The sequence below is a fragment of the Hermetia illucens genome, chromosome 3 (assembly GCF_905115235.1).
Source record: "Hermetia illucens chromosome 3, iHerIll2.2.curated.20191125, whole genome shotgun sequence".
In the NCBI taxonomy this organism is placed as follows: Eukaryota; Metazoa; Arthropoda; class Insecta; order Diptera; family Stratiomyidae; genus Hermetia; species Hermetia illucens.
This window is the reverse complement of record NC_051851.1, coordinates 72,953,155-72,974,792: the sequence shown is the minus strand read 5'-3', so window position 1 is coordinate 72,974,792 and position 21,638 is coordinate 72,953,155. Positions and strand designations below refer to the sequence as shown.

Genomic DNA, 21,638 nt, shown 5'->3' with positions numbered 1-21,638 from the left:
CGCCCCATTCGGAGTCATTTTCTACCAGCAGGTGAAGCCGTCTCTTTGCAACATTCGTATAACCACGATAATTTTAAATCAAGCACATGCACTCCCATGAAAATAAGTATCGTAAAAATATTACTTTGTACACTACTGCGATTCGACACAATCAAATTAGTTTTAAGTGTGCTTTTGTTCGGTACATTTTCAAGGAGAAATTTTTTCATATTTATCTTAGCTTCTCCTTATTCTTTTTTACATACAAAGGGTGGAGTTTGGAGGATTTGAAACAATGAGTAATACCGATATTGAACTAGTTCCGAAAAATTGTGCAATATTCATTAACGGAGAAGTCACCCATCGAAGATGCATTCCAACGTAATAATAATAATAATAATCGTTGGCGCAACAATCCATATTGGATCTAGGCCTTGAAGTGTGTTAGAGCACTTCATTCAAGACCGTAACGGTACACTACAGTATACTGTAGGAGGCAATGTGGTCAGCATTGCGCTCGCCCGAGATTATTACCCTGATTTGACTCAGGTACTCATTCACAGCTGAGTCGACTGGTATCCGACGTCAAATCACGATACAAATTCCACTGTCACCAGTGAGATTTGAACCGCGACCTTCCGCACGACAGCTTTGTGCTCTAACCACTCAGCTATCCAACGTAAAGGAAATATATATTTCGACCCATCGACGGAAAAATCTGCATATAACTACAGAGAAAAATTGAGCATTGAGAACAGAGGCACACAAATGACAAAATCCCCAAACTAGACCCTAAATTCACTTGTGACAAGCTGTGGATAACGGAACCAGACGAAAATCATACCAGGCTTTGCAAACTATCCGAGTCGACTTTGTCAACAATGAAGATTAAGTCACACTTAGGTCGTCCCTTATGTATACCATACCACGAAAGAACTTGCAAGTGATCAAAACCCTATCGATGGTCCAACCGATCATCGGTCATCCACAATAAAGGGCAGATCATGGTTCTCAACCGTATAACGCCCAGCGAAGAACCACGCAAAGCCACCTCTCCTCTCCATCCAAATAGAAGCGAAATGAGCTCCGCCATCATCCCTCATGGAACCGTTCATCACTACCCTGGAGCCTCTGCAAAGCTGCTACCCTTCTTCTCCCATTCCTCATTCGAAGGTGGGGCAAGCTAGTCTAAATCGGATCCGCTAGTTCTCCGGTCGAGGGGCTTTCAAACGGTCATCTAGGATATAGGGCTTTGGATCATTTCTCTTCGCCTTCATTGTTTAGACCAATCGTAGTTCTCGTTAGCGCCAATTTTATAAATATATCACCGAAGACGCCTCTCTCGCTAGTTTTTCAAGAAGGGTGTAACCGAAGAAAATTACGTCCAGGAAATTCGCCCACCGGCACATTGCTTGAATACGTATGATGGAAGAACAGCATCATCTTCAGTCACTTGCGCTTCAAATGTTCTGCTCAGTGTTTTGATAGCGGAATTGCGGGCACGCAATCTGAAAATTTTGACACTTTATTGCTAAAAAAACGTCAACAACGCCTCGGATAGGAACTGACCTCACGGATACGACTTTTGCTATCGGAAACGAACTATGATTGTTTTCTGGAATGTGCGCACGCTCCTCGACGGCGATATCGACGGTCCTCACAATACTCGCTTTCTTCAAATTGAGTGGGAATTCCAACGAGATAAGCTGCACATTCTGGGCCTAAGCAAAATAAAATGATGGGACTCTGGAGAGTACGCCTCTCCCTCTTGCTACACTGATGGCAATGTGCTTTTCTACTCTGAAAAGCCAAAAGGTAGGAGGCACTAACCCGGTGTGGAAGCAACTCCACACCACAGCATCATGCTACCCACAAACGGAGACTTCCAATATAGTGGAGAAGGATGCTTTCTACGATCAATTAGACAGGAGAGGCTTCCTAAAGGTGACACTGTAGTCGTAATCATCATCATCATCAACGGCGCAACAACCGATATCCGGTCTAGGCCTGCCTTAATAAGGAACTCCAGACATCCCGGTTTTGCGCCGAGGTCCACCAATTCGATATCCCTAAAAGCTGTCTGGCGTCCTGGCCCACGCCATCGCTCCATCTTAGGCAGGGTCTGCCTCGTCTTCTTTTCCTACCATAGATATTGCCCTTATAGACTTTCCGGGTGGGATCATCTTCATCCATACGGATTAAGTGACCCGCCCACCGTAACCTATTGAGCCGGATTTTATCCACAACCGGACGGTCATGGTATCGCTCATAGATTTCGTCATTGTGTAGGCTACGGAATCGTCCATCCTCATGTAGGGGGCCAAAAATTCTTCGGAGGATTCTTCTCTCGAACGCGGCCAAGAGTTCGCAATTTTTCTTGCTAAGAACCCAAGTTTCCGATGAATACATGAGGACTGGCAAGATCATAGTCTTGTACAGTAAGAGCTTTGACCCTATGGTGAGACGTTTCGAGCGGAACAGTCTTTGTAAGCTGAAGTAGGCTCTGTTGGCTGACAACAACCGTGCGCGGATTTCATCATCGTAGTTGTTATCGGTTGTGATTTTCGACCCTAGATAGGAGAAATTGTCAACGGTCTCAAAGTTGTATTCCCCTATCCTTATTCTTGTTCGTGCTTGTGTTTGACCAGTGCGGTTTGATGTTGTTGGTTGATTCGTCGTCGTCGTGTAGTCGTAATGGGCGATCTAAATGCCAAAGTGGGGTCGGATAACACCTTGCTCGGACATGTGATGCGAAAACACGGTCTTTGGTGACCAAAACGATAATGGTAGGAGGTTTGTAGATTTCTTCAGCTTCCACCGCCTCGTAATTGGTGCATATTGTTCGCGCACGCAGTCTACCATAAGGTCAGATGGGTTTCAACTGACCGACACACTACGAGCATTCAGATCAGCCACTGTACACATCAGTAGCAAATTATGGAATTATCTTCTGATCAACATGTGATGGTCACTTACGTTTGCTTGCTTGTTACCTCCACCACCTCTCGCAAGGCTGTGGAGCTGCGACCCCCTAAGTTCAACATGGACCGATTCTATGACCCATCTCTCGCTCGACAATGCGATCAATGAACGGAAGAGGTTAAATGCTTTATTGATCGCTGTAAGTGATGGCGGGCTTGACGCATGGCTAATTACCATAGTATGCGGATACGGACTGCTCCTCCAAGCAGAAGAGAAATAATTTCGGCCATCAACACCCTAAAACCAAGTAAAGTTGTTGGGCTTGCTGGCCTCCACGCTGAATTAATTATTGCTGTACTTGCATTTACTGTAGATCTGCTTCTTCTACTCATACGAAAATCTTGCGAATCCGAGACTTATCCCAGAAAATAGAAGAAGGGGATGACCGTTAACATTCCAAAACAGGCACTAGTTTTGAGCATGGTAATTACAGGAGAGGTAATGGAATAATTCAACAGCGCATCAAAGAACATCTCGAAGGATTGACCGACAGAAAGCAGGCGAGTTTCCGGTCTGGATCATCACACAACGGATCATGGCTTCACCTGTTCCTCATCGATTTCGAGAAAGCTTTCGACTACATGAACAGGGAGTGTATCTAGAATCCTCTACGCAAGGGGAGCGCTATCAGTGCAACATATGGTAGTCCAAAAACACATTTTGCATCGAGTTAAAATCTCAGAGGATTTCGAAATTGAAAGCGAAGTCTGCCAGGATTACATCTTGTCATCGATATTTATCCTTCTTGTTATGGGTGGTGTTCTTCATGCTGCCTTGTCCAGAGGATGTGGACGAGTTCTGGACGATGACATTTTTCTTCAAACACTTCGACTATGTTGATGACATCTGTTTGCTCATTCACTGGACCGTTGGACCTTGGTCTAATGGCTCAGGATTTGGCAAAAGAGGAGTAGATTTGACCTGAGACTATACAAACCAAACCAAGGTGCTCAGTTTAGCGGGTCATCGCACTATTCCTATCTGCATTAATAGTTAAATCATCGAGGGCCTAGAATACTTTGTATATCTAAGAAACGTTGTTTCTGCCGATAGTGGCACAGAACTGGATGTCTTTGTTTTGGTATAAGGCAGATGAATACATTTACGCACAGAGTGTTAAACTCCCGCAACAGTTCGCTGACGGACTACCAACTAAACATCTCCCTGTCTGGAATAATAAAAACTTTTTACTTCTTTTTCGTTAGTGTGAATATTTATTCTTGCAAATACTGATATTTCGGGAACCACTTGTTCCCTTCATTAGTGCTAACAAGTTCCCTCCCCCGGTCGAACTCAATCTTCGCAATAAGAAGAGCTCAAACATAATGCGCAACGCGACTCCAACTGTTATCTGTAGTGAGCTTCCTTGTGTCTGCATAAAACTGCTGACGAATGCCGACCCACCGTTTACAAGAGAAATAGGTGTGTTCATTCATTGCAGAATACACAATCAGGACATCGCACCTTCACAACCTCGTGCAGGTAAAACTGAAAACCTCCAAGCCCATCTAGAAGTTCAGTAAGGAAGTAATCGATCTCCCCGTGCATTCCGTTCAGCCACAGATCTTAATTACTGATTAGCCGCGCAGTCCATCTGCCTCTTGCGTCATTTTGCCAAGAGAGGTAAGGGTAGGGTGCGATGACGTTTTTCACGGACAACCAGCACTGTTAAGTTTTCGCCCTCGCGGCTGTAGATAGCTTTACGCTCTTTGGCAAGGGGGGCAACCAGTTCTGAGACAATACGATAAGCAGACGCCACTCGCAAAACTCCCCGTCCCTTACAATGCACCTTCTGGTCAAGGGCATCAGTCCATACCTCCGCGCCATAGAGGAGAACGGACTGCGTTTCTCCCATAAGAAGACCTCTCCTAGTAGATATAAGGCCCCCACATTCGCCATTAGCCAACTCAAAGCATGCTTTGATTTGCTCGAAGGAGCTCATCTTCGAGAAAAGCATTAAGCCAAGGTAATTTAAGCACTAGCTCTCCTTTGGGTCAAGATGGCCAATTCGTTTTTTTTCCAGCGCAAAGCTGAAACCATGAGTACTCATCCATTCGCTTACCCGTCGAATCAATATGCCAAGTCTGCTGTGCGCCTGTTCAACAGTGCGTTCTGCAAAAAATGCCGCAACGTCGTCTGCATAACTGACAAGACGCGACTGTTCTGGCATATGGAGTTTCAGCAGACTATCGTAGGAAACGTTCTAGGAGTCCGGCATTAGGATTGATCCCTTTCCTACCCCTTTGTGATCCGCATCCTCCTCTGGCCCTCTAGCGTCTCCTAGGGTAGGTGTCGGTCTTTCAGATAATCCCTCAATAACAGATAGCTTGGCATGAGGAATAAATTGTCTAATGTGCCTATCATATCAGTCTACCTTTGGTTGAGATCGGTTACTGTGTGCCTCGGTTCGATGAACCGCATCGCCGACCTCCATGACAACATCTACCGTGGATTTCCCTGCTTTGAATCGGAACTGCCTTGGGAATAACCCTCCAGCAGCGCGGATCGCTTCAGCATGTTTACTACTGATGAGGTTTCTGAGCGCTTTCCAGGCCGTATCAAACATACACAGCGATCACTATGCCGACGGCAGCTCCGGGTCTCCTCTCCCCTTGCTGATCAGTGCGAATCTCACTACCTTCCAGCGGCAGAGAAAATGCCCTCCTTCAAGCAGGCATTGAACGCCCCGAGCAGCAAGTCTGGCCGTTGGCGGAACACCACACCAGCTTGTAAACTTCCGTCAGGATACCATCAGGCCTGGGCGCCTTTTTGTTTTTTATGGTATGACCGAACTGAAAGTTGCCCGACGCATTAACAGCATTAGATCCGCTTTCGTTATCTTGTTAAAATTCTGGAAATGCACCAAGATCAAGTTGAGTGAGTGTTATTTCTGTGCCCCCCCCCCCCTTCTGTTGCTAAAAATGTCCAAGCCTTCGTGAACACTTGTCTGGCTCGTAGCACCGAAGTACCCTGGCCTGATAGTGTACCAAACGAAGAAGTTGGTGGTCACACAAACATGGGACTCGTACGTAAGGTGATGGGAAGGGTAAACAATTGCATTGTTGATTGCCAAGTTTCAAGCGCGCGTAGCACAGAACAGTAGAGAAAAAGTACATGCATCTCGGGAAGTCGTGGGGGTGGCTGAAACGCAATTCAGGTAATCGGTTGACGCGCTACACCCATATATTCGTATATACCCAGTAGGGACATAAATACTGTTACAAAATTTAACACACCCATTCCAAATTGGAGAAATCCTCTTATTACCACACATCTTATGATATATAACCTGTGAAGAATTCTAAATTGTTTCAGTTTTCTCCAAGAAGTGGTCAGATAATGAAAATCGTATCAGTGAAATGAAAAAAGCTGTTATTTTTAAAGCGCTCCGATCGCTAGGGATTAGTTGCGTGTTCATCTACCGTTGCAAAAAAATTTTTAAAAGACTGGAGATGTTAAGGGGGTCATCCGGTGTGTCGGATCCGCGGAATCGAATTTTTTGTTTGGCATCAATTGTATCTAGATATAATGCAGAACATATGGGTAAAGTGATTTTTTGAAATTCAGAACCGTTCGGAAATTATAGTTGTTAAATACGTAATAAGTCACATACTAGATTTATGTCGATCGCCGTAATAAAGCGCGTATTTATCGGTCCCAATGACGTTCGAATGACTTCGTTAAAAGGGTAAGAATTAAAGCCAAGGCCGTACATGTGTTTCTTCAAGAACTAGGTATAGCAGATTAATGGTCAGTTAAGGTTTTATTGCTAAAAATCGCATTCTACTTTTTAAATGCTTTTATCTCGAACCCTCATGTCGAAAATCGGCTGCCACCACAGCCCAAAATCTATCCAACCAAATTCTTTGAAATTTTCACGACTTATTCAGAACATATTTCTACTGACCGCAAACCAGGATAATTGCGATTCTTTCAGTAGTTTTCTTTTTATTCATTGAAGAAGCCGTAAAAACACCAAAATTCAAAAAAAAGGCACCAAAAATTTAGTTTTTAATATTTTTTAAGAATCCTAGTTTGCGAACTGTAGTTAAGCCTGTACGTTAAAATGCCGTTTACTTTTTTTCTCTAAGGTGATCGCAGTGCCCTCTAGCGCGGCAGCAGAAAAACACCTTTTCTGGAGATGGGTGTATAAATTACTCTGTATTTCAATGACAAACTATGTGATCGGACTGGAAAAATGGCTATGCACGTTCAAGATATTAATAAATCTATTGTAAAAAATTTGTATTTGCATCTTTCTCCAGTTCTTCACAAAAAATTTTTAAAAAAAACCAAAAAAAAACGACCATCGCTACCAACCCAGCCGTTCCCGTACGCCCCGTGTCGGCAAAACTGTCATGCAACGACGTCACAATTGTTACAGCGAGAATTCAGAAAGTAAAAGCCACATATAGCAAACGATGTACTGTTTTTCCCAGAAGGCTATATGCTTGTGTAAAATGTGTGAAACTAATTTTATATAACATTTATGTAAACAGCAACATATAAAAAGAAATAAGTTGTTAATGGTAAATCATAGTTTTCAGCACAAAAAAAATGTTGTTGCTGCAATATAAGTAGCCACACCGTAAGTGCGAAAAACCACACTCTAGGATAAACAATGTAAGTTTTCTGAGGGTGAGGTGGATGCTAACTCACTCGGTGGAGTATTATCATTCCCCGGAACTTGGATTCGGGTCCCACGTTGGGCGCCCTTTTTAATAAGATAGAAATATGTGAAATGGAGCTGGTGGTGAATAGGGGACAAATTACATATTCATTTCGAACATCACCAGCTACTATAGTCATTACACATTATTTGTTTTTGGTTATGGTTTATTATTTTTCAACCCTCATTATTAAAACTAATCCGGATTAAATTCAAGGTCTTTTAACCAACATTTTGTGAGTTATTAGACTGAAGTATTACTAATCGTACAAAGCCACACCAACCATACAACGTAAGAGTAACATCCACTCTTCCCTTCCTAAATAACTGTGCAAAATTGTTGCTTATGCCTGTATACATTAGCCTTTCCACATAACAGTATTTCCTCCTTACAAACTCCTTTTCGATGTGATCGTAAATGGTTTTCCATTGAAATTGATGTTCCATCACAATCAACTACAAAATAATATAATTTGTGTGAAATTAAACCTTGTTAAAATCTGTTTACTATCTGCATCTCTGTTTATCTGCCACATACATTTTATTTTGAGCTACGTGAAGTACTTGCGTCCCTCTCCATCTTGACGTGAACGCACATTACAGTTTGAATATCACTGAATTTGATATGTGCTGGGTCAGTTTGTTGTCAGCTGCTAGATGACAGCCGTCATCAGGTCCAATTGTCGGCAATGTAGATACTAAATATTTCTTGTTATTTGACCGTTATATCTTTTATTAATGTAAAGCCCTTTCTCAGCGCTTTTAGATCTAGAATTGACATTTTCAATGTCGATGAGTTGCTGCAAGCAAGCAAACAACTTGCACTTTTATGAGAGTAGTAGGATTAGTTTGCATTTAAACTGACTGAGAAATAGGTTAAAGTAAATGTTTACAGTTACTTTCATTTATTTCGGTTAGTCCTGTCTTCAATTTCTTTGTGTTACTTGCCTTCGATTGATTTATCATTTCAAATTACTTCCTAGACGGCTACAAGGTCATCTAATAGATAGATGAAGGATTCAAATGATCACCAGTTGTAAATGCAATGCACCAGAACTGCAATTCCATTATAAGCTCAAAAGGTAAAATGCCAGCTACCGCAAAAAGGAATGATTTCGGATCCGTTCACCGCATCACGAAATAGTTTACAAGAAGTACTAAGTAATTCTCTCAATGTTTGGAATAAGGATATCGACAACAAACTACTTATCCAGAACGATCAAATATAGATGTGGGAAGAGCCATTCACTACGATTCTAATTCACATTATATCCAGGGAATTCAACCCCCTGAACTAACTATTTGGAAGTGAATTTCATACAAATGCTACGCTACTCCCTAAAGCTTCGCCTAGGCTTCCAAGTCCCTCCCGCCAGAAATTGGGTATACATGAACACCACATGGCGACCGTCACAGTTTAAAGACTGTCTTACCAGCGTAAAATTAATCTAAATTAAAAATGAGCGCAGTAGATAAACGATTTAACGACATCTTGGAACAAATCGAAAAAAACACTAGCAAAACAACCAGAGAAGAATACAGCTCAGCTCATCTTGTATCCAGCGGAAACAACACCACCGCAGTGGAGAACTGCGATCATTATAAGCATCCCTGGAACTCCGGACAAAAACAATTCAGCGGGCCCCAAAAAGCTGTCCACAGGGCCCGGCAGAAAGAAAGAACCGGAAATCAACGCAAAGAGGACTCACACATTAAGCAGCGAGGTGGACAACCAACAAATCTGCAACTACAATATCGGGGCTACACGCGAAGAGAGAAGCAAATACCAACAATTAATTAGTATTACAAAAAAAACAGATTAATTACAATAAAGTAAATGTTAATATTAATGAATACATATAAATAGTTTAAATAATACTAATTTCCTCCTTTTATATAAAATATAAATATAATAAATATAAAATATGAATATAAGCAAGTCTAGAACAAAATGGGAATAACCCAATCAAAAAACGTGGACAATACTGGCCAGGGAGCGAATAATATCTCAAAACTTAGTTATTAGTATTGAAAATATAGAAATCGTAGTATTATTAGAACGTGAAAAGAAACGCCTCTACCACAAATTTCTCGACGATAAAACGCCTGCTAATTGGCAAATTTATAAGAATGCCAACCGGGAAGCAAAGAAAGCGGTCGCTGTCACCCGAGCGAACCATTTCAAAAATCTTTACGATAAACTGGACACTCGGGATGGCGAGAGAGATCTGTATCGACTTGCTAAAAGCCGTGATGAACGCACACAGGATATCGAACACTTCTGCTGTGTTAATGACAAGAACGGTACTTTGCTTACCAACCGTCGAGCCGCAACGGATAGATGGCGAGAATACTTCGAGCAGATTTCAACTGAAGAATTTGCTCATCCTCCACTTCCACAATCATTGCCGACATTTGGAGCAGTTCCACCAGTCAGCGCAACTGAAGTCGAGGAGGCAATAAAACAAATGAAATCGGGGAAAGCAGCAGGACCTGACGACATCGCATCTGAGCTCTGGAAAGCGAAGAGCTGGGACCCAACACTGTGGCTCAGTGAATTCTTTAACCGGGTTATTCAGGAAGGAAGAACACCATCTGACTGGCAAAAAAGTACCACTGTTCCAATATGGAAAAAGAAAGGTAGCCCAGCAGAATGTTCAAATTACCGTCCGATCCGGTTACTTTCCCATACCATGAAGATTTTTGAACGCATTCTTGACAACCGTATTCGCGAAATCGTTGAAATAACCGTGAATCAAGCCGGATTTGTCAAGAACTGCGGAACTACTGACGCAATACACGCTGCGCGGTTACTCATGGAGAAACACCGTGAGAAGCATCGCCCTCTTTACATTGCCTTTCTGGATCTAGAGAAAGCGCTTGACCGTGTACCACACGAACTCATCTGGTATGCTTTACGACAACACTTCGTGCCAGAAGAACTTGTGCGCTGGGTTCAATTGCTCTACCACGATCCGAAAAGTAAAGTTCGAAGTATGGCGGGTGTATCAAAACCGCTTCGTGTCTCTGTTGGAGTTCATCAAGGAAGTGCCCTCTCACCACTCCTCTTTGTCCTTCTTATGGACACCGTCACATGGGATATCCAAGGTCCAGCGCCCTACACACTGCTTTATGCAGATGATGTTTTCCTAGCATCTGATAGCAAAAATGATCTCGAGCAACTTGTTCAAAAATGGAATGATCGCCTCATGCAACACGGTCTCAGATTGAATTTAAACAAAACTGAATTTTTGACGACCGATCCCCATGAAACAGGCACAATCACTGTCAGTGGTAGTGATCTGCCCAGAACTGAGCGATTTAAATACCTCGGGTCAACGCTATCAGCCAATGGAGAACTGCGTTATGAAATTGCTTCATGCATTAACGCAACCTGGATGAAGTGGCGTTCCACAACTGGTGTCCTTTGTGATCGACGTATCAACAAACGTCTCAAATCTAAAATTTACCGCAATGTCGTCCGTCCAGTCGCTCTCTATGGTTCAGAGTGTTGGCCGACCATAAAAGACAATGAACGGCGTCTTGCGGTAATGGAGACGAAGATGCTACGTTGGACTAGTGGCGTCACACGTTTAGATCGCATCCGAAATGAGGATATCCGCGATCGTTATGGGGTTGCACCGATCGTGGAAAAGTTGCGAGAGAGGCGTCTTCGATGGTATGGTCACGCAATTCGTGCAAACGAGAATTCACTTGCAAAGATTGGTCTGAACATCGAAGTCGATGGTAAACGACCAAAAGGCAGACCTAAGCAACGGTGGCTTGATACGCTGGATGAGGATTTGAAAGCCTCGAGATTGCACCCAGATCAGGCATCCGATAGAGCCAAATGGCGAAGCCGATCACGACGAGCCGACCCCGCTTGTAAACGGGACAAAGGCTGAAGAAAAAAAAAAAAAAAAAAAATTAGAAATCTGAGCAGTCATTAAAGTTGGTGAATTTATTTATTTACTTTATAAAAACCGTTGAAGGATGCTCAAAAAAAGATACTTGAGCACTACAATTAATTTGAATGTTTAAAAATAGTCCAGTCTTTTGCTTTTTCCAATGGACGAGTTAGAATCGTCGAAAAATATATTATAAAACATTAATTAATTTACGTTAAAGTATAAATCGTCCATATAGCGGCAAAACCATACTTGAACAAGTCGGAATACCGGAAGCTCCCGCCTCGGGTATAAAGGTTTTGTGTTCATCTTATCTAAGAAATTTCAACTAACATTTTTCTATCCGTATACAGTTACAAAACTACGACACATACGTACATATTACAGCCGTAGATGTTACGTTCACCCTAAACAAACAAACTGCCTATTTTCGAATACTGTACACATATAGGTACGTATATAGATTGATCGTACCCATATTTCCGATTTACTTCTTACACCTATCTGAATTAGGCACTACCCGCAAAGTCCATTACCACGCATATACTATATACTTACATACACATATGTCCTGTTGAAATAATTGATATTCATATATAAATGATTAAAAAACTAAAACAAAATAATTCTTTTCCACCCAATTCATACGAACTTACTTCGTTGTGGTATTGACGAATTGATATGTGATGATGACGTCATGCAGGCTGTAGAGTGCACGAAATTCACAAAAAATTGTAAAGTTTGACCCCTTATAACTTTGTTAATAATAGTTTGATTTTCTTCAAACTTCACCAAATTGTGCGCTATGTTCTTTTTTATACACATGCCACTTTTGGGATGAACATAAGAGGGGGTGCCGGGTAAATTTCTAAAATGTGTAAATATACTATTATTAACTTTATTTGTGCAAATATCGGAACCGGATATATTTTGAGGCCTAGATTTCGTAGAGATGCACTACTGCGATTTTTTTCAGATTTTTCAGTTGGATAGGTTCTGAGAACGAGACCTGTTACACTTTTTGATGGTCGTATTTTGAGCCCTCACTCCCTATATTTCACCCAATATCAAATATTAAACCAGTTTCGAAAAGTACTAATTGAGATCTTTCATTTGATACCCCACATGGCTACATTCTGTAAAAAAAAATTTTGCACCCTCCTTTCACATGTATGGGGAGCCCCCCTTAAACTTAACACAAAATGGCGTTAGTTGCTGCATGTAAAGGGAACGGCAGATCACATACTCCTACCAATTTTCGTGACGATCGGACCAGCGGTTTCTGAATAAAAAGGCTGTGACAGACAGACAGACAGACAGACAGACGGACAGACAGACATCGAATCGATTCTAATAAGGTTTTGTTTCACACAAAACCTTAAAAATGGAACAAACCGAGCAAGGGCTAACACAAGCAAAATTGACAATCCTAAATTTAACAACGAATGTGAAAACAGCAACTCTAATGAGGACAGTACGAAGAAATACAGCAATTAGCTTCTCGATAAACACCAACCAAAAACAATGGCTTTCGACATCATCACCAGGGAAATTCTACTTACCTAAATCTGTGAAAACCCGGATAACTGGCAAAGCCAAATGCGCAGTATCCGAGGACTTAAATAGATTAAGTAAATTATTCGACAAACTCCAATCCAAGTACTCTTTAAAAATTTCCGCTGATGCCATCTTGGTCCCCCACACGACTATAATAATAATCGTTGGCGCAACAATCCATGTTGGATCAGGGCCTTCAAGTGTGTTAGAGCACTTCATTCAAGACCGTAAAGGTACACTAGGAGGCAAAGTGGTCAGCATTGCGCTCGCCCGAGATTATTACCCTGATTTGACTCAGGTACTCATTCACAGCTGAGTCGACTGGTATCCGACGTCAAATCACGATACAAATTCCACTGCCACCAGTGAGATTTGAACCGCAACCTTCCGTACGACAGCCTTGCGCTCTAACCACTCAGCTATCCGGACACCTACCTACCCCACACGACTATATTTGATGAAAAAGAAATTACACTCCCCTTTTGCATGTATAAGGACCCCCCCACTCAAAATTAACGTAAAACAATGCAACTCACTGTATGCGTGAGCGTTCACACTTCCCACCTTTCCACCAAATTTGGTTTCAATCGCTATAAACGTCTCCGAGAATGCGTGTGATAGACAGACAGACAGCAAACCGATTTTAAAAAGATTTTGTTTGACACAAAACCTTAAAAAGCAATGGATTGGGAAAAATACGCTACTTTTCCAGTCTGCTCTCCGTCTAATTCTTCTTTATCCCGTTTAGTAGTGGGCTCAGTTCGTCTGTATAGAATGCACCTCTTTTCTGGATCATAGACTTGACCCGGGTGCAGTCGAAAGGCTCTCAAATCAACATCTAGAGCATGGAGCCGTCGCTGTTTTAGTCGGCTTTTGGTCGTTTCTATTAACTTCAATGTTGAGGTCAATCTTGGTTAGTATGTTCTCGATAGCGATCACAGAATCACATGACGATATCATGAAAAGCGCCTTTCTGACCATTCTTCCACGATCGTTAATTGCGTTTGATAATCACCGCCACTCAGGACCCTAGGGGGCCTCTAGGATAATAATATTGTAAAACTCTTTGTATTTGCGACATTCGTCAATGCACCAATTATAAAAAGCACCAGGAGTGGGGTGCCACTTTATCGGAGTTGCCCAGACGCGTGAAGTAATTTCAGCGTAGTTCGCCGTTGACTGATAGCATTGACCCGAGATACTTACTTACATAGCTCAGTTCTGATCTAGTCGCTGCTACTGAAGTAAGAGTGCCTATTTGATAGGGCTCGGTTGTCAAAAATTATCTTTTATTCAGATTCGGTCTGAGCCCACGTTGCAGGAGGTGATCATTTCACCCCTGCACAAGTTGCTCGATATCAGTTATGCTGTAAAAAATATCATCTGTATAGAGGAGTGTGACAATTTCTTTTCTTTTATGAAGGCAAATATTTTCAAAAAATTGGCCGATAGATTTTTGCGAACTAAAAAAACTCAACCTCTCAAAACCAAGACCAAGCGTAAGTAGATCGACCAGTGCCCTTTTCGGAATCTTGTGGGAGTGTCGAAACTGTGAACCCCCACGCATGCAAGGAGTCACATCGTTGTGCATTAAGTTTAAGGGGGGGGGGGGGGGCAATGCAAAGGGATCAGGTAAATTTTTTTTTATTATTATATTCATGTCGGGTATCAGATGAAGGATTTCAATGAAAACTTTCGGAACTTGGAATAGTAATTTCAGTTTTCGAAAATTGAGTTAAAATTGAATCATCCTCACCCATTCGGATTAGATGACCTGCCCACCAGAACCTGCTGAGCTAGATTTTATCCATAACGAGACGATCGTGGTATCGCTCATAAATTTCGCCGTTATGTAGGCTGCGGAATCGTCCATCATCATGTAAGGAGCCAAAAATTCTTCCGAGGATTTTTCTCTCAAACGTGGCGAAGAGTTGGCATTTTTTCTTGATAAAAACCCAGGTCTCCAAGGAGTACAATACATTGTACAGTAAGAGCTTTTGACCGAGCGAAATGGTTTTTGTAAGCTAAAATAGGCTCTGTTGGCAGCCAACACCCCGGCAGATTTCATCGTCATACCTCAGTTATGATTTTCGACCCTAAATAGGAGAAATCTTCAACGGTCTCAAAGTTCCAGACTCCTATCTTTATTGTTTTCGTTTGACCAGTGCGTTGTTCGTTCTTTGCTGCTTCTTGCTAACGTTGCCACCATGTACTTCGTCTTGTCTTCATTAATGTGCAGACCGAGATCTCACGCCGATTTCCGCCTCCTCGATCTGGATGAACGTAGACTGTACATCTCCCGTAATGTCAACATCGTCGTAGGCGTAGGCTAGTAGTTGGGTGGATTTGAAGAGGATGGTGCCTCTTGCATTAACATCTCCATCGCGAATCACTTCTCCAGGGCCAGGTTAAAGAAGACACATGATAGAGCATCCCCTTGTCTTAGACCGTTGTTGATGTTGAATGGTTTTGAGAGTGATCTTGCCTCGCAAATTGGTCAGGGTCAGCCCAATCAGTCTTAGTGCACAGTTTTACCCTTTCTTTGTTTTCATAGGCGGCCTTGAAGTCGATGAAAAAATGGTACAACTAATGCCCATATTCCAACAGTTTTTCCATCGCTTACCGTAGAGAGAAAACCTGATCTGTTGCTGATTTGCCTGGAGTAAAGCCTCTTTGGTATGGGCTTATGATGTTGTGAGCGTATATGACTATCCGACCTAGCAAGATAGCGGAGAATATCTTATAGATGGTACTCAGTAACGTGATACCTCTATAATTGCTGGGATCCCTTTTTATGTATAAGACAGATAATGCCTCGTTGCCAGTTGTCAGGCATTGATTGGGTGTCCTATACCTTGGGCATCAGTTGTTGAACCGCTTGGTATATTTGGTCCCCTCCATATTTAACCAGTTCGGCTGTAATTCCATCAGCTGCTGGCGATTTATGGTTTTTAAGTCGGTAGATTGCACGGACTGTTTCTTCTATGCCCGGTGGTGGCCATTTGTCCGTCGACTTCAGTTGGCGGGGCCTCCAATTCGCCGATATTTTGGTCGTTGGGGGGTTCATCAAAATATTCAACCCATCGCTTCAATGAACCCATTCTGTCGGAAATCAGATTTCCTTCGGCAGGATGAACATCGAGGTGTGTTAGGCTTCATCCTGCTGACTTGTTGGTAAAACCTCCGCGCCTGGTGCGGTTGCTCCTTGTACTTTTTGGTTTTTCCAGGATTCTTTTTTTGGCTGCGAAGTCGCTTCTCCACTCGACGTAGTCCATGATGGGCCTCTGCCGATGCCGGCGTTCTTTCAGAGAGCAGCATTGCCCGGTATGCGGCATCCTTCCGTTCCATTGCTAGCTTACATTTATCATCAAACCAGCCATTCCTACTTCTCTTGCGACTGGAGCCAAGTATGTTTGTGGCCGTATTAATGATAACGTTCTTCAGGAAGTTGTGAAGATCATTTATTGCTCCTTCACGTCCACGTATGTTTGTGGACCGCTTTCCGCGCAAACCACGTACTTTCAACAACCATTCGGTGTGTACAGGGAGCGCACGTTCCATGAAAAAATGCGCAAATTGTTCCGTTTTCATTGTTGGGTTCGTTGTTATGAATTCCATTCTGCCGGAGGCCCTTTCGTTTTTTCGTAACATTGGTTTTCATGTAGGGTTGTCGGCTCTACCCAACCCCTACCTGTAAAGATCAGTTGGTACAATTTGTCCCGTTTTTAAGCGCGGCAGACCCGCCTTCATCCTTCTTCGTCTGCCGCTTTTCATTAAGAAAAAACTCCCAGCGATCACAACGTGGATGTTGAGATAGGCTTTCGTAGTAGAGCTATTGGTGTTGGTGGTAATGAACCAACTTTAGAATCTGCAAATAGGTTAGCATCTCATTTCATCATGAGCATTTAGCCTTAGTAAGACGAGCAGACTTTAAAGCCGCCTATGATAGCATAGCCAGGGTAAAACTGTAAACGGCCATGAGAGAATTCGGTATCCCGACGAAATTAATAAGACTGACTAGGTTGACCCTGACCAATGTGCGAGGTCAGATAAAAGCAGCAGGATCACTCTCAAGACCATTCGACATCAACATCGGTCTACGACAAGGGGATGCGCTATCATGCGTCCTCTTTAACCTGGCCCTCGAGAAAGTGATCCTGAGGTAAATGCAAGAGGTACGATCCTCTTCAAGTCCACCCAACTACGGGCCTATGCTGACGATATCGACATCATGGGAAGAACCACCCAAGACGTACAAACTGCCTTCATCCAGATCGAGCAGGCGGTAATTGGCGCGAGATCTTGGGCTGCACATCAATGAAGGCAAGACAAAATATATGGTGGCAACGTCAGCACCGAAAACAAATCAACCAACAACATCAAACCGCACTGGTCAAACACGAAGAAGAATAAAGATAGGAGAATACAACTTTGACACCGTTGACAATTTCTGCGATCTAGGGTTGAAAATCACAACCGATAACAGCTATGATGATGAAATCCGCGCACGGTTGTTGTCAGCCAACAAAGCCTATTTCAGCTTACAAAGACTGTTCCGCTCGAAGCGTCTCACCATAGGGTCAAAGCTCTTACTGTACAAGACCATAATCTTGCCTGTCCTCATGTATCCTTCGGAAACTTTGGTTCTTAGCCAGAAAAATTGTGAACTCTTGGCCGCATTCGAGAGAAGAATCCTCCGAAGAATTTTTGGCCCCCTACATGAGGATGGACGATTCCGTAGCCTACACAATGACGAAATCTATGAGCGATACCATGACCGTCCGGTTATGGATAAAATCCGGCTCAATAGGTTACGGTGGGCGGGTCACAATCCGTATGGATGAGGATGATCCCACCCGGAAAGTCTATAAGGGCAATATCTATGGTAGTAAAAGAAGACGAGACAGACCCTGCCTAAGATGGAGCGATGGCGTAGGTCAGGACGCCAGACAGCTTCTAGGAATATCGAATTGGCGCAAAACCGGGATGTCTGGAGTTCCTTATTAAGACAGGCCTAGACCGGATACCGGTTGTTGCGCCATTCTCTTACTGGGGATTCCTCTTTTTTCCGCGATTTGTTAATTATTTAAGAAATTAGGAAAATACGATTTGGGGTTTCCTTGGTCATTGTTAGGAGTTTTACTGGTTTAGCATTGACCAGTTGTTTTTGATTACCGTAATCACTTTACTTGTTCGATGCGTATTACACTGATTATTTTCCCATTTGAAGATCATTCGGAACACCCAACACCTTTAAAGTTTGCTGGAGGATCGGCTCCAAATTTTTTTGGCTTTTTGATCCTTAGCTGTGGTACAACTCTGTGTCGGGTGCTTTCTAACATAGTTCACAAAAATGGGAACTCTGTTGAAAAAATGAACGTATGCAAAACCTCTTGCCTGAACGTCTGAGACTAGACATTTTTCACAGTGGCTCAATCATGCCACGAAGTTTCAGAGTTCTCTCTTATAGATTCTTATAATGTCACCGCAACTTGGCGACTCGACGTGACCAAATCGTTGTAGGTAAGCGCAATGACTTCCATGTCCACTAAAGAACTGTGTTAGCAAGTGGTTTAATTCCTCAATCGACCTTGGGATATCCGGATTGATGCGGTATGCCCAACACCCAGAACCTACAGAACCGAAAGAAACCAAAAAAAATCGCAATGAAATCTAAGCGTTCAAATACAGTTCACATACCTGAACAAATAAAGTCAATAAAGTTATATTATCATATTTTAAAAATTTATATGAAAATCCAGCAGAAGTTCATTCTAGAAGTATAAAATTTGGGATCCGTCTAAAGTTAGTTTGAGGGCATAGATATTCAAAAAAATTGTAGCAGGTCAGAATTTTCCATTGGATGCAAATTTATTGTATTCTAAGACGTGATGACTCCATTATTATATATCAAAAAATTAACACCAGAATAGAGTGAGCTCATGTGAACCTGTGGCCGCATCGGAACATCTTATTTTCCCTTTTTCGCATCTTTTAGTTGAATGGATATCGGCAGTCCAAAGAGAGGCTGGTCTTACCTTCGTGTGATAACGCAACTGAGGGTTATAAGTCTTGTCTTTCTGTGATAGGTAAATCACGAAAGCCAAGAGTCTTTACATATTTTAGCTTGCGGTCCTTTTACCCGAAAATCCGTATGAACGAACTCTTTACTGTAAATAACAGTGAGAGGAAGTAAGATTTCTGCACATTTGAAATCAAAAAATTCTCTCCAAAAAGCTTTGCCTGTTTTGGATACCGCTCTGTCTCTAGCATTGAGCCGCAACGAAGACTGACCATGATCTTCAAATAGAGTTCACAATATTAAAGGTAGGCGTTACCCTACATCTTCAGGGAACCAGTTCAGTCCTTTCCAAAGCTCCGTTGTCTAGTTATTATATAATCAAGCTGGAGTTAATTGAGCGCATTTAGATGGCGGAAGGAGTAGTATCTCTGACTCCTTACTTACTTGGGATTCAGGATCGCTTTCTGTTGTCGTTTAACAACCTTTACAGAGGTAAAACCAATATAAGAAACCACTGACCACCTTGCCGAGCCACTTCGATGTCACCTTCGAAAGCTTTCACATGATCAAACAATGTTAAGAAAATGTTGTATTGTGTTTCATTTTATGATCGTCAAATAAAACTTTGAATCACAATCGTGCATTCATCATTACGAAAACCGTTCAAGGCGAACATATAAATACCTCGAAACCGCTTCATACCTTCTATACACATTTAAAAATAATGGAACGGTGGAGCAAAAGCATTGCTGTAGTTACCGGGGCAAGTGCCGGGATTGGTGCCGTAGTAGCCAAGGAGTTAGTGAACGCAGGATTAACTGTTGTTGGCCTAGCTAGGCGCGACCACCTTATACGAGCTTTGTGTGAAGATCTTCCAACAGATTTCAGATCGAAACTTTATAGTTTAAAATGTGACGTAACAAAGGAAGACGACGTGAAGAGTGTTTTCCTCTGGATCAAGAAGAATCTAGGAGGAGTGGATATTCTAGTGAATTGTGCAGGGGTTATGAGGATCATGCCAATGATAAGTCCAGGAAGTGGTGAAGCAGTTCGACAAGCTGTTGATACTAATATCATGGGAGTTTACTACTGCACCAGGGAGGCCTACCAGTTGATGAAGGAAAAGCAGCTTTCTGGGCACATCGTGAACTTAAATAGTGTTGCAGGGCATCAAGTACCAGCAGTTAGTTCGGTAGCACCTTCGGTTAATATCTACCCGGCCACGAAATTTGCCTTGAATGCAATGACCGAGACTTTTCGACAAGAATTTAGGAATGATGGAAGCAGAGTGAAAATTACAGTAAGTGCATGTAATGACTTCACATCCGTAAATATTTCGGGACAATATTTTCTGGTTCACAGAGTCTAAGTCCAGGACCAGTGGCAACTGACTTAGTTGGACCTGATTTCCGAAAAATAATGGAACTGCAAATTCCAATGCTCAAACCTGAGGAGATATCGAAAGCCATATTGTACATTCTGGGAACTCCTGCTGATGTTGCTGTAAGTATAAATCAATAACACCCTCGGTACGAAGTAGAAATATCACTTGACGGTACGATACACGTCTGATATCTGGAACAATATGTGAGCCCGGGTTGACAATTGTTTCTCGAAGAAGACTAGTCCAGATTAACAACCAACCGCAGTAAAATAAGTGAATTCTTCGACGACTCACCAGAAAAGGCAAATAATTAAAAATACATATATGTAGTTTGCATGGGTTGCACTCAACCAGTTAATATTGGAATCGACATAATTTGTTACAATGAAAGATTGTAAATGAAGCACAAACGCAAACTTCATCATATTGTAAAGTTCAATCCAGAAAATGGCGAAATGATAACTTCATTGAAAGCAATACAGGCTCCAAAATAGATTCTAATAATGCTATTTCACTAAACCTTATAGAAAATGTATTCACATCAACTTTAATTTACAACCACAATTCAGCTATGTTTATTTATTAACTTAATCAAATCTATCAAATTTATTGTAGATAACCGAGCTCACAATACAGCCCGTAGGCGATAACTGCTTACATGGCCTGTAAGCATGAAGGGAATAAACAGGAAAATTTCATCCCACAAAACAATTTCAAAAGTATTATATTATCCAGCCCTAATACAGTTTGTTCATAGAATTCCGGTTCATATTAGATTTCTTACCAAAAGAATTGAAATAAAATCAACCTTATTTATGTGAAAATTTACAGTAAAGATACTAATACCACTCTAATTAACTGTTTATGTTATGCTTTCCTTTTTACGTTTATCCACTTATCAAATTTTCATCAACTATTTATGTGCATTAGCAGAACAAGAAACTCCCGATAGATAAGCCAAGATTGTTTAGAATTTCTAAGAACTCTTGCCAAAGGTTAGAAGTATCTTTTGACTCTCAACTTTCAACACCCCATTGAAATAATAATGTATTCACCTTTGTTGAGATAGGTTTCAACTTGAATATATTATGTATAGAATAGTAACTTTATGGCGGCTCCACACGGTTGGCACTTACC

At 42.0% G+C, this 21,638-nt stretch overlaps 1 protein-coding gene across 1 annotated transcript; it reads left to right on the top strand.

The window, feature by feature from the left end:
* Positions 1–12,922: 12,922 nt before the first annotated feature.
* On the top strand, positions 12,923–21,355 carry LOC119652037 (farnesol dehydrogenase-like). Its single transcript, XM_038055972.1, has 6 exons — positions 12,923–13,169; positions 15,764–15,786; positions 18,257–18,295; positions 19,728–20,417; positions 20,480–20,620; positions 21,117–21,355. The coding sequence occupies exons 1-6, from the start codon at positions 12,923–12,925 to the stop codon at positions 21,168–21,170; spliced, it is 1,194 nt and encodes a 397-aa protein (XP_037911900.1). The 3' UTR covers positions 21,171–21,355.
* The last annotated feature ends 283 nt before the right edge of the window (positions 21,356–21,638 follow it).